The sequence below is a fragment of the Lingula anatina genome, chromosome 1 (genome assembly GCF_051362555.1).
Source record: "Lingula anatina isolate TDL-2025a chromosome 1, LinAna3.0, whole genome shotgun sequence".
Taxonomy (NCBI): Eukaryota; Metazoa; Brachiopoda; class Lingulata; order Lingulida; family Lingulidae; genus Lingula; species Lingula anatina.
The window spans coordinates 1,129,149-1,143,459 of NC_141767.1; the positions used below are offsets into that span (position 1 = coordinate 1,129,149).

At 36.6% G+C, this 14,311-nt stretch overlaps 1 protein-coding gene across 1 annotated transcript; it reads right to left on the minus strand.

Annotated features, from left to right (window-relative positions):
• Window positions 1–7: 7 nt before the first annotated feature.
• Window positions 8–11,651, minus strand: LOC106170433 (alpha-aminoadipic semialdehyde dehydrogenase). Its single transcript, XM_087000126.1, has 18 exons — window positions 11,435–11,651; window positions 10,216–10,269; window positions 9,836–9,901; window positions 9,405–9,485; window positions 8,894–9,017; window positions 8,253–8,385; window positions 7,823–7,945; window positions 6,991–7,048; window positions 6,597–6,636; window positions 6,058–6,099; window positions 5,581–5,675; window positions 3,927–4,011; window positions 3,537–3,643; window positions 3,038–3,154; window positions 2,595–2,692; window positions 2,208–2,281; window positions 1,674–1,749; window positions 8–725 (listed from the first exon to the last, which is right to left on the minus strand). Exons 1-18 carry the CDS (start codon window positions 11,624–11,626, stop codon window positions 671–673), a joined length of 1,620 nt encoding a protein of 539 aa, XP_086856252.1. The 5' UTR covers window positions 11,627–11,651; the 3' UTR covers window positions 8–670.
• Window positions 11,652–14,311: the final 2,660 nt, after the last annotated feature.

Genomic DNA, 14,311 nt, shown 5'->3' on the forward strand with positions numbered 1-14,311 from the left:
AGTTCACTTCCAAAGCATAAATTATATTTTAGATACATGATGCGTTTCACAGCATATTCATATTCAGCTAAGCATAATGTACAATAGTTAGAATCTCAGATTCAATTCAGGTAAAAACATCCTAAAAATACATTTGCCATCTTTTTGTCTGGTTCCAACACTTCGATGTATCAACAACAATAATTGTACCTTTGTTCAGCTATATACTACTACTACTACTACTTCAGTTAAACTACTACTATTTCTAATGAGATTTTAACATCCCCTGTGCACAATCATGGTCTTTATGTTAGGAGATCTGTAGTTAAAGGTAAAGTTTTTTATGAGCTCATAAACACAAATTCCTTCCTGCAATTTACTTTCTGTTCAGGCAAATCTTTTTGTTGCATATTTTACAGGCCACTTTAATTCTGGCTGCAATAAAGGTAAAGTAAATGCATATAAAACTACAATGGCTAAGCCACACAACTTTCTTTAATGAACTAGATTTAATTTATAGAAACATCTTTTTAATCAGCTGCTAGGAATGCATGGGAGGGGGTGAAAATTTATTTTCATGTAAAGTTCTTTTTTTTTTCAATTTTTACAAGTAAATTGGCAGGCCTGTAAAACAGACAATAAAAAGCGAGGTCTTCCTGGGTCCTCTTGGTTCCATTTTGTTCCGTCTGATTTATTCAAACTTGATTCCCTGGGCCAGTGGTAACTCCCTGCTGCAGTTAATTGTGCTGGAAGAGGAACACGAGAAATTCAATCTAATAATAATAATAATAATAATAATTCAGAATATATTCAAGATATTTAATAGACTTAACAAGTTCAACAGAATGAGGATGATGCATAACTGGAACTTACATTAGCAACTGATCTGACCAATGTATCAGTATGATTCAGAGTTAAACATAACTGTCATTCAAATTCTACTGGATAACTAAAAACATTCTATCAATAATGTTACATAGGCTTAACAATGTAAAATACAAGTTAAAGAAAATTGATAAAAGCAAAGCTTAGGTTAACTTAAACAATATACATGTATATTGGAAACATATTCAATGTCCTTGCTTCACATCTTTCATAGGATCAGCAAAGATAACTTCCAAAGAATACGAGAAATCTGATTTGAGAAATCTGTATTTCCCCATCCAGCTTTATTAAGATGGTTCAGACATAAAACCTTTATAAGAACATTTGCATATACATCTCATATTTTTTTAAATTTTCAATACTGAATTTGAATTTCCATAACCCATAGCCAAACCACAATTAATTTAGAATTATTCAACTTGTGTGAGGCTGCTTCCATGGCAACCAGTAACTTTTTTACCAAAAGCACGATCAGGATATATATCTCATACTAATGTATAAGTGTAATTGGGTTTTCATCTTCTTGGGCCTAAACTCACTCCTTGAGAGGTGGGAAGGGGGGGAATCTTTAACCATGATAAAACAGGTACTAGTACACCGTTACCTTGTCTCTAACAGTAAGTCCTCTTTTCTCACAGCACCCCCTACCCCCTGGGGTCCAGCCTACCACATAGCTCTTCTCATGTGTTGTTTCCAGTGATCCTTAATCACTAGCAGTAAGTCCTCTATTCTCACTGCCCACTCCCCCTCACCCCACCCCACCTCTCCTCACCCCATCCACCCCTCCTCACCCCAGGGGTTCAACCTACCATGTAGCTCTCCTCATGTACTGTTTCCAGGCGTCACTGCCAGATTCTCGTCCTCCACCAGTGTGCTTCTCTCCACCTGACATTGCAAACAACACAGTGAATGAGCAGCTTAATTCTCTCTGGCACAATTTATAACAAGTCCTGGCCCTGTATCTCGAAAGCATCGTGCACTGCGCAAGAGTCTCGATTCCAACCCCCCCCCCCCCCCCCATATGGGGCGAGTATGGGCAATTTATGGAATCGAGACGCTTGCGCTCAGTCGCAATGCGGGATGCTTTCGAGTTACGGGTCCCTGATCAATTTCAAGACACAATTTACATAGTTGTGGTATAGGGAATAAATACAAAGGTCTATTAGCTATTTGAAAAAATTTAGCATCAAACATTTCTGAAAGCTACCTGGTAAAACTAGGAATTTACACACAAGTTATCAAACTTTCAAATTACAGCTATCCAGAAATACGACCAGTGACCACCTATACCAGAATGTAACTGAGCCATGAAATAAAAAGCACACTTCCAGGTGGTTTCTTACCAAATGCTCCTCCAATCTCAGCGCCACTGGTAGGAATGTTCACGTTGATCAGGCCACAGTCAGATCCTTTAGGGCTGGGAAATTAAAAGTGGTAATAAATCTTGAACCACCGATTTTCACGCCAATATACTGTTCAATACTCAAGTAAGTTAACTTACATGTACAATTGAATGAATACACCAGCAAAAGTATCCTTTGGGTCTGGGAAATAACAAGTAGTAAAAAATAATGATGATTAGTTGTAAAAGCAATTAATTATTCAATATTCAACTGCCTCTGATAAACTAACATTTGAACAAACACCAGCAAAACTCCCTTTTTCTAACAAATACTCCTTATTTCTGTAAAATTTCAGGAATAAATTTTAAAGGTCACGGTTATACTTACCCAATCCATTTGAAAACATTACTGATATCCCTGGTGAAGAGACTACTGGATAACCCCTGCTTTACCTCATTGTTCCATTTGATACCTTCTTCTAAACTCTACAACATCACAGTGGTGACATAAGTGATATATTGGAAAAAGATCGTCAACTTCCTTACAGTCAACAGTTAAAATATGACTTTGCAAAATGAATGCCAGAATTGCCAAAATAAAGGATGCTACTATTTATCAAAATGGGATCAGATAATCTTGTTTAAAGAGAAAATCCTTCAAATTGAACATCTCCCATTTCAGTAATAAGTAATAATAGTCAAAAATAAAATAAGAACAATACATATTAATAAAAGCCAGTTACTTTATAAATTTGTTTTTCCACTTCCAACATACATATTTATTAAAAAAGTGAGTTACACAGAAGAACAAGGGCTCATGGGAACACTTACCTTACACTTCATAATGTAGACAATGGGAGCAAACGTTTCTCTGTGTACAATTTCCGCGTCATGGGGTAAACCAGTCACGATGGTGGGCTCAACAAAGTTTCCTGGTCGATCCACTGCCTACAAGAATAGTGTCAACATATTTGTTTATTTTTTTCATATAAATATGCTACATTGAAATTCTTATCTAAGAAACCCAATGACATTAACAGCATTAAATTGTTCCTCAGCTCTCTCTCTCTCTGAATATTAAACTACTCTGAGAGACAGAAAGGGTTAATTTTATTAGAGTCATGTCAAAAAATCATTGGAAATTGACTGATAAACTATAATTAAAAGACAGGGTATAAGTTGTTAAAGCTATAAATTTATGTGTGAGTGTAAGTGTGGCCCCATCTCCATACACAAAATGCTGAGGGGAGCAAGGGGGGATGGCTATACAAATAAGACCTTGTTCAAGGAATATCAAGCATGAAAAGAATTTTGGCCTGTGTTATCTAACCTTGCCTCCAACTTCTATCTTTCCACCCTGTGCTTGGACATCTGCTACTGCTTTCAGATATAATTCCACTCCTTGTTTAGAATGCATTGGTCCCAGTAGTGTGCCAGCTGGAGGGAAACAGAACAGCTTTTTATGTCTTCATGGAGCAGAGGGAGCAATTAATAAATGATTACATGTATTTATGAATAAATCTACTGAGCAGATAATAAAAATCTGAAATCTAAGGGAAATAATGAAAATGTCTAAAATTATAACAGAAAAACAGCAGCCCATTTTTTTTTTTTTACATCATATGTGCTGGACATGCATATATCATATAGCTCGTGTAACACTAACTGCTGTTACAGTACCAAGAAGAGATATTTACTGAAAGAAAAGTTGTGTGCTTACGTTCCAGTGGATCACCCATCTTGACCTGACCATAGGCTTTCTTCAGTCCGGATAAAACTGCATCATACAATTTCTCATGGACAATCTGAAATAAAAAAGTTTCTCATAAGTATTCTGTGTTAAACTGCAGACATGCAGACAAAGCATTCAGAGCATGATGGTCAGTGTAAATGTGGAAGTGTAAAAGTTGTCATCTTACAAAACAGCTTAAGATATCTTTATCCTGCATGCCTAATGACAAACCAAATATAATATGATCTTGGTTTGCAAGAAGAAAACATTATTTTCATATTTTTTCTGGCAAATTCTCCATAACTGGCAGTTATTTTGCATGTGTGAAAGTGGAGATTTCTTTCTGAAAATCAGTTTTTCTGAGGTCTTGTTTTGCAGCAAGAAAACACTGTAATCTTACTCAAAAATTACAGCCAAACTATTTATACTCCAAGAGCCGTATTTACACTTACCAGTCTCCTAGTTGTAGTACATCTGCTGTCCCCACACAGGTAAACACTTTAAGTTTGTATTTACACTTACCAGTCTCCTAGTTGTGGTACATCTGCTGTCCCCACACAGGTAAACACTTTAAGTCTGTATTTACACTTACCAGTCTCCTAGTTGTGGTACATCTGCTGTCCCCACACAGGTAAACACTTTAAGTTTGTATTTACACTTACCAGTCTCCTAGTTGTGGTACATCTGCTGTCCCCACACAGGTAAACACTTTAAGTTTGTATTTACACTTACCAGTCTCCTAGTTGTGGTACATCTGCTGTCCCCACACAGGTAAACACTTTAAGTCTGTATTTACACTTACCAGTCTCCTAGTTGTGGTACATCTGCTGTCCCCACACAGGTAAACACTTTAAGTCTGTATTTACACTTACCAGTCTCCTAGTTGTGGTACATCTGCTGTCCCCACACAGGTAAACACTTTAAGTCTGTATTTACACTTACCAGTCTCCTAGTTGTGGTACATCTGCTGTCCCCACACAGGTAAACACTTTAAGTCTGTATTTACACTTACCAGTCTCCTAGTTGTGGTACATCTGCTGTCCCCACACAGGTAAACACTTTAAGTCTGTATTTACACTTACCAGTCTCCTAGTTGTGGTACATCTGCTGTCCCCACACAGGTAAACACTTTAAGTCTGTATTTACACTTACCAGTCTCCTAGTTGTGGTACATCTGCTGTCCCCACACAGGTAAACACTTTAAGTCTGTATTTACACTTACCAGTCTCCTAGTTGTGGTACATCTGCTGTCCCCACACAGGTAAACACTTTAAGTCTGTATTTACACTTACCAGTCTCCTAGTTGTGGTACATCTGCTGTCCCCACACAGGTAAACACTTTAAGTCTGTATTTACACTTACCAGTCTCCTAGTTGTGGTACATCTGCTGTCCCCACACAGGTAAACACTTTAAGTTTGTATTTACACTTACCAGTCTCCTAGTTGTGGTACATCTGCTGTCCCCACACAGGTAAACACTTTAAGTCTGTATTTACACTTACCAGTCTCCTAGTTGTGGTACATCTGCTGTCCCCACACAGGTAAACACTTTAAGTTTGTATTTACACTTACCAGTCTCCTAGTTGTGGTACATCTGCTGTCCCCACACAGGTAAACACTTTAAGTCTGTATTTACACTTACCAGTCTCCTAGTTGTGGTACATCTCTGTCCAGCTGTCCCCACACAGGCAAACAAAGAGGCTCTTACGACCATGTCAACATCTGCATCCTCGTTAACTGGAAGAGATATGCAACAATGGAATTTTGCTGGTGATCCATTAATTAATTTATGAATTTATTTATCAAATAATAAGAATGAAGCTGCTTTGGCAGAGGTCTGGCTCCTCTGAGTGGTTTTGTAGTTTATAATGTGACATAAATTAACATTGGTATATGATGTCAGGTTATAGCCTTGTAAAGCACCCAAGCATATAAATGAATAAAACATATAAATTATCATCAATATTTAGTTAATCAAAAAGTTTGAAACTTTTATACTATATGCTAGGATGCCATCTGACAAGAATAATGGTAGAATACAGTGAAGTAAATCATGTTTCCATTCATTACCTTCACAAATGTTTTAAATGAATGAAACAAGTAGGTCCACATCATTTACCTATAATAGCATTGTTTCCTCCCAGTTCCAGAATCTTTTTCCCTAAAATGGATTTAGAGACAAATTAATATGAACATCAAATCATTAGCCATGTAAATATGACACGAAATACAGACATTGGGTTGAAAAATTATATGATTACATTTTTACTCTCATAGTCATTTTATCATGGATATCCTACAGAGAGAAACCACAAGGATCAATCCACGTAATATCACAAATATCAAAGAATGCATTCACAATCAAACTATACTAGGTAGTTTGAACTAACACTGTGCTGATGGTGGCTGAATGCAATCAGTTTAACAGATTATCACGTCTCCTAGTGAGGTTGAATAGAATACAGAAAACTTGGTGCTTATGTAAGTACATTGGAAACAACAGGAGGCGTGTTGCTCATTTAATGTGGTTGCATTCAGCGAGAGTCCCTGTTGAGACAGACAGTGGGCATTAGGTACATTGACAAAATTCATTGTAAACAGTCCCAAAGACAATCTATGATATTCCTAGGTGATAGATCTTGTAAACAGACAACTCACCAAACCTCTCTGTCACCATCTGTGCTACAATGTGTCCAACCTAGAGAACACAGACGAAACATCAGAATGAAACCTTTCAGTAAATATTACTTTTGAAAAATAAATGGTGCATTTATCAATGTCTACATGCAAAAGTGCATCCAAAACTGTAAGTTTCATACCTCTAATAAGGGCAACTTATTAAGTAATTCTTTTTTATCAAAATCACGACAATGGATTTGATGATTTCTTTCTAGAAGTTTTAATGGTGCAATGTCAAGAGATTATGAATTAAGCAATGTTTGGAACCCTGGTCTACATCTATAAATCATGTCTTTCATAATTCCATGTTATAAAACATGTCTGCTTTTAAAATACCAACTTAATCAGCAGCAGTATCACACTGTTTACTCACTGGTGTAGACCCAGTGAAGGAGACAAGAGGGATCCTTTCATCTTTAGCCATCAGTGTTCTGAAATGCAAAGCAATTAAATTGATTTAAACATGTAACAAGTTTGATTAAGAACTTTAACTTTAATGAAACTGGCAATGTAATATGTATTCCAACATCTACATATACATCTTGTGAAGGCAACATTTTTTTTTCATTTTTCAACCATATAAAAACCTACACTTACCCAATACCAGCACCCCCACACACCAGAGATACCACTGCAGGGGGCATGTTGTTAGCTTATAAAAACCTACACTTACCCAATATCAGCACCCCCACACACCAGAGATAACACTGCAGGGGGCATGTTGTTAGCTTATAAAAACTAACACTTACCCAATATCAGCACCCCCACACACCAGAGATACCACTGCAGGGGGCATGTTGTTAGCTTATAAAAACCTACACTTACCCAATATCAGCATCCCCACACACCAGATATACCACTGCAGGGGGCATGTTGTTAGCTTATAAAAACCTACACTTACCCAATATCAGCACCCCCACACACCAGAGATACCACTGCAGGGGGCATGTTGTTAGCTTATAAAAACCTACACTTACCCAATATCAGCACCTCCACACACCAGAGATACCACTGCAGGGGGCATGTTGTTAGCTTATAAAAACTAACACTTACCCAATATCAGCACCTCCACACACCAGAGATACCACTGCAGGGGGCATGTTGTTAGCTTATAAAAACTAACACTTACCCAATATCAGCACCTCCACACACCAGAGATACCACTGCAGGGGGCATGTTGTTAGCTTATAAAAACTAACACTTACCCAATATCAGCACCCCCACACACCAGAGATACCACTGCAGGGGGCATGTTGTTAGCTTCAAGGACAGAGGTCATCACCCTGGTAACAGCAATACTGGTGAGTGGGGTAGAGGGCGCTCCCTTCCTGTGGGTAAGGATGATTTCAAAATATGAAATATTACATTTCAAAATGTGAAAACAAATTTTGAAATAATTTTTTTTTCATATGAAAATTGCTTGACAAATTTATTGGTTAGCTGACCAAATTGTATTCTATAACAATCACTAAATAAGCATGTTCAGTGTGCTATAATATGTACACCTTGCATCTTTTGTCAGTAGTTTTAGACCAGCTTTCAAGAGTTATTTAAAAGTGTCACCACTCTATTGAAACAGAAATCACTACCAAGCTAAACTATCCCAACTTGACTGGGAATCTGACTCCAGCTTACCAGAGAGCCACATTCCCACAGGTCAAAGCTATGGAGGAGTTCCATCCAAATACTGCCACTGGGAAGTTAAAAGCGGTTATCACCCCAACCACCCCCAGAGGATTCCACTGCTCCAGAAGCAAGTGTCCTGGCCCTGTAGTGGAGATAACCATTTTCATACAATTATCAACTGTGGGTTAGCTCATCTCTGGGCAATATTCTGCCAGAAGCTGGATGATTAATTAACCAATGTCAAATGGAGACAAGTCAACCTTTGTTTCATCTCCTCCAAAAATAATATTTATAGTGGTATAAATCACAGTTGAAATTTATAACCTTTCAATTCTGAATATCAATCTGAAAATAAAATACTTGCTTTAGACCAAATATTATAGAATAAATGTCATGATAGAGAGATAAAGCTAGGTGTTTCTTCAGTTGTGAAATGAGTTTTGTCAGTTACACATGTCCTTGTATCTTTATTCAGAAACTTCTGGTACTAACCAGCATTACTGTACATAATTTTATGGACTTTGTTCTTCTGACAAAAATATTAGAAGAAATGACGTAAAAAGATGTAATATAATTCAAAAATCATTCTTGTAAAATTCTTTCTTGTAATACACGAGAAAAAAGAGGTATTTATAAATTCTGTCACTCACTCTCTGAAGGAAGAACTAATCCTTGAAACATTCTGGAGAGGCCCACTGCATAGTCACAAATATCAATAAATTCCTGCACCTCGCCCTCTCCTTCTGGTAAGATTTTGCCATTCTCTAGAGATTCCTGAAATATATATTATATCTAAACAATATCATAAATATCACAAATATCAATTTATCCTTATAACTTACTCTCTCTTTTACCTCCTCATTTCTCAAAAATCAATCAATCATCCAATCAATCAATCAATCAATCAATAATAAATAAATAAATAAATAATAAATCTGCTTTACTAGGCCTGTTAAAATCACCTCTAAGGTCAAGAGATAGCAACTACAGACTAAATACTTTGAAAGCTTCTCTCAAATGTAACTTACAAACCACTGTATAGTCAGCACTTTGAGCAGAAACACACCATGTATACCATGTGTACAAATCAAAACAGAGCACTAATGTACAGTTTGACCATCATACAGAAATGAAACAACTAAGAATGTATTCATCAATTACCAGTTTTCCTAACAGAGTTTTCTTTTCTCTCAAAGCATGACCAATCTGCCGCACAATCTCTCCCCTCTGTGGTGCTGGCACCTGAATACATAATCAGGGTGGGAATTAAAATGTGGCATTTATACACAATTAACACTGGATAAGTTATAAAAGGAGCGTAATTTTAAGCAACAGTGACTCATCATGTGACTTCATGATCTTCAGGGTGAAATAAAGCAAAAATATTGCTATACTAACTAGAATTAACTTATTTCCATCAAATACAGTGTTATCAATACCGGATATATGTGAAATAATGTATGTAATTGGCAATAGATTTAAATGAAAAAACTAATTGCAAATGAGAACAAAATTTCATTTATGATCTTATAATTGTTAAGAACTGGATATTAAAACATTTAACACTTGACAAGTAAGGATCAGCTGCGTACCTCACACCAGGTCTGCCATGCCTCCAACGCTGCCTTCACTGCACTGTCATAATCTCCTGGGCTCCCCTTTGGTGGACAAAATAGAATGTTAAACAATTATCACTTCTTTTTAATACTTACACAACTGAAACATGAAGTCTTTAGATAAATTTTGTGATTATGCTGATGAAAATTGTTGCACTGCCTGATTATTAAACCAATACTGCTATATGTTGTAACAATAAAAAATCAAACTGAACCAGGTTTATCTTTGCTTCAAGTCCTTCAAACTGATATTTCAATGATCACAGCATTATTCCCATTGAAAATTGTCCAGTGATACTTCATATGTCAGTGAAGTCACACTAAGTATACGAGGTGTGAGGTGTTGGTGTACCTACCTGTGTTACCCTGGCAATAGGCTGGTTATTGGTGGGGCAGTAAGATGTCGTTACCTGTAGGGATACAAGTTAACTCATGAGCTTATATATACTTTTAGTACTTACTGGTGGGGCTATATAACACCGTTATATGCAGAGATAAAAGTTAAAACTTAACACTGTTTGTAGTAATTGGCGGAGCAGTACGATGTTGTAACGTTGTTAGAGAAAAAAGGTGTAATCATCTACAGCTACAGTAGTGCTATTTATCAAACTGAACTGCGTGCACGTTTTTTGTTTTTTGTTTTTTTTTTTTTTTTGTCTTGGCCCGAGTGTTAAAGGGATAATAACTCTTCGTATGACATCTATATTTCACAATAAAAACATTGTGAATAACTCATAGAAATATAATATATTCTGTTTTACCACAAAAACGGCAGTCATTGCTATTATTCTGATATCTGAGCTCGTCTTTAGACCATGTGACCACCATTGATGGCTATACTCTGCTAAAATCTCTTAAGAGATTTTAACAAAAAAACAAACTTTTTAGAAAAAAACCAGGGACTTACTTTGAATGTAAAAATGGATTCATTAACCATTGGTAAGTATGGGAAAATTGTTGTTTACTCCAGGAAAATTCATTTATTGGCCGAAACGAAGAGTTATTATCCCTTTAACACTGTATTTTGATGCTGCTAAAAACACCAGAGAGGGCATTTTTCAAGTGAGAATTATGAATAAACTATAAGTTACTCATAACATAAATAAAGTTGATCTGGATTTAATCTGTTGAGTTAGAACAGATAACTTACTGGAACTACTACCGCACATGATCGAGACCAACATTTTACAAGCAACACATAACAATTTGTCTAGATTCATAAATAACTTTTTCCTTTTTTACTAAAATTAACTTTACAATTTTTTCTCGTCTCAAACAGTGGAGCAACACGCCGGTAGGTTCGACCAATCACAGACCAGAATGGCGTCACACCTCCAAAGGAAATCGGTGAGGTGGAAATAAAAAGCATTTTTGACTCGATTACCAGATAAAGAGTTTTTAACATGCAACTTCCCAGACATCCACTGCACCAGGAAATGATGAAATTCCACCGATTAAAAGTCAGAAGCTTCATAAAAACACCAAATGTGTTTACAGCCACCGCATAAGTTTAAACGGGACTGCATTTACTTGAACTTGTACTTAATTCTCTGGCTCCCTTTTATGAAAACATACCTCTCCAGAGCCTGTCCAAACACCGTGAAACACTCCCTTGTTGTCAGCACTCAAGCCCAAATCCTTCAACCAAGAATATTTGGGATCATCTATCAGCAAGCTACTCATGGCTCTATAAGGTGTCTTGAAGGTTAAAGTCCGTTTTATCAGAGAATATGCTACGGTCCTCGAAGTTCGCAGAATGGCCGCCATGTGGAGCTATTGAGGTCAATTTCATCTAAAGTTAGGAACGGGCGAAGGGGAATAAAAAAAGTGGAACGAAATGCAGGGCAACAAACGTGAAGGCACAGTTCAAAAGAACCATCAGTATCATTTAAACAAACTGAATATTTTGTAACAAATATTCTTACCAATAAATACTGGAACCTAATCTTAATGTAGCTCACACTGGTTAAAAGTCCAATATTACGGGCCTATGTCTTAACAGAGTTTTAAATGAAACAAATATATTACTTTGATATCTCATTAGCTCCGAGAAGGCAGTTAATTATATTTTGTTTGCCTTTTGTTTGTCCGTGCCTAGCTTTACGCAAAAAGTAATTACGGATTCTGATGAATTTTTCTGGAAAGGTGACAAATGGGCCAAGGAAGAATTAAATGCTTCACTTTTGTTGATGATCCCTTTAATTAATTTAAAAGCAATTAATTAAAGGGATAATAACTGTTCGTTTTGGCCAAAAAAAAAAAAATCCTGGAGTTAACAACAATTTTCCCATACTTAGCAATGGATAATGAATCCATTTCTACATTCAATGTTTTTTTTTCTAAAACGCTTGTTTTTTGTAATAATCTCTTAAGAGATTATAACAGAGTATAGCTATCTGTGGAGGGTCCGTGGTCTGATGACAAGCTCAGATATCAGAATAATAGCTAGAACTGCCGTTTTTGTGGTAAAACAGAATATATTGTATTTCTATGAGTTGTTCACAATGTTTTTATTGTGAAATATAGATCTCATACGAAGAGTTATCACCCCTTTAATCAATTATGAACAGATTTTGATCAAATTTTCAGAATAGGTCACAAATGGACAAGGGAAGAAATATTTGATGATGATTAATTAATTAATTAATTTATCTATTTATTTATGGTAAATTACTAGTTAATTATTTCTTTGCGAAGGTTGCGTTTAGTGTAAACCCAGTTTTCGCGTCCAAAGACGTCTAAAACACTGAATACATGTATGAACCGGTTTTATTACTGTCTCCCATTGAGCCTTAATAGCATCCTTGCGTGTGTTTTATAGTTCGTGCATTATCAAATAATTCAAATTTAAGATTCTATTCATTCAAAAGATCCTATTCTTAGAAAAAGGACGTCAGTCTGTGAAAGTGTTTCATTTGATCCATTAGCTGATTTTACAGAAATAAAACATGTTTGCACTATGAATAATCGTTGGACATTTTTGTGTGTAGTTGAAGAATATTAATCTTTTTAAAATATTGTTAAAATCAGTGTTGTTTTTTGCTGTCATAATATGTCGTTCATTTTATATCTGAAACACACATGGTGTTTATCTTCGAGCTCCGTATTCATCAAAAATAAGCAGAAATCCGCCTTTCTTCAATTCCCCCAAGGATGTGTTCCAGTATTTGTACAAGTTTCCCGTCGTTTAACTCTATTATTGACGCTGATAACCTGATATCAACGCAGAGGCGGATCAAGAGATATTTTGTGACAGTCTTCCAAATTATCTTTGTTGACCCATTCTCCATTTTTGACAGTCTTCTGAGAGAGGTATTAGATACTCGTCAATGTAAACTTGAAAATCTGACCCGAAGGAAGACCCAGAAGACGGCCTCAATCCGCCCCTGCAACGCCACTTCCATTTAAGCAAGGAATCGATTTAAGCTATCTGTTCTCATCAGGGGCGGACTTAGGGGGGTGTCAGGGGGGTTCTGACCCCCCTTTCGATTTCTGACTAGCTGAATTTTGACTAGCTAAATCATAGTTCTAAACCGTTCCAAAAGGCACCAGTCTCTTCTAAAACACCAAAATTTTCCAGGGCCCGCTGAAGGGCACCGAACCCCACGCCAAGAGAGACAGAGAGAGAGAGAGAGCATCCGCGGATCCCCCCTTCAAATAATCCCGTTCTAAGGTCAATCTCGTCAGGGCGACAGGCCGACACGCTTTACACCGGCTTTACTTCGTGTTCTCCTCTCATCACAACCCCTTCCACCCCAGAGCTGGTATGTTGATGGGTTTTATAAACTGACCCTAGCTAACAGCTATTATTAAGTTGAAGATGAAAGTAGATCTCGCGTTTGGTGCAAGTACGAAATCATAAATGCAATTGTCCGTATATGGCTTCCATGTTCCATGTAATGTGATGCGTATCTTGTTGTGGGCTTTAGATATTTTAAAAATAAATTCCATTTTCTCGGAAACTTTCAATAGTGAATCGTCAAAAACCTCATTCTTCCTCTTGATTTTGCCTTCACCTCATTAATTTTAGATTCTCTCTCTCTCTCTTTTTTTTTTTTTTTTTTTTTTTTTTTACTTTCATTAAATAAGTAGTCCAAATATGCAAATGTTGTATTCTTGTTGATGGCCACATTCTAGATCGCTATAGTCTCTATCCAGTTCTATAATTATATTTTCAGTTAAGATGAGGTAACATTGCACAACTATTAGCACCACAAAGGAATATTTTTGGCAAGTTGTGTCGGCATTTATCAAGAATTCCGACCGGATTTACACTCCCTTTTTGTATAGTCACAAAATAATGCTAGGGATGTTTACAGGGGCGGATTTAGGCCGTCTTCTGGGTCTTCTGATAGACGGTCAGATTTTCAAGTTTACATTGACGGATATCTAATTTTTTCTCTCGGAAGACGGTCAAAAACAGAGGATGGATCAACAAAGAAAATTTGGAAG

Bases quoted from the DNA above. Each gene is read 5' to 3' on its own strand.
- LOC106170433 (XM_087000126.1), bottom strand. From the start codon at position 11,626: ATGGCGGCCATTCTGCGAACTTCGAGGACCGTAGCATATTCTCTGATA. The intron at 5,676-6,057 runs GTAAATGATGTG...TATCTCTTCCAG, and splicing joins AGGAAACAATGCTATTATAG to TTAACGAGGATGCAGATGTT. The intron at 3,155-3,536 runs GTTAGATAACAC...CTATTCTTGTAG, and splicing joins AGATAGAAGTTGGAGGCAAG to GCAGTGGATCGACCAGGAAA.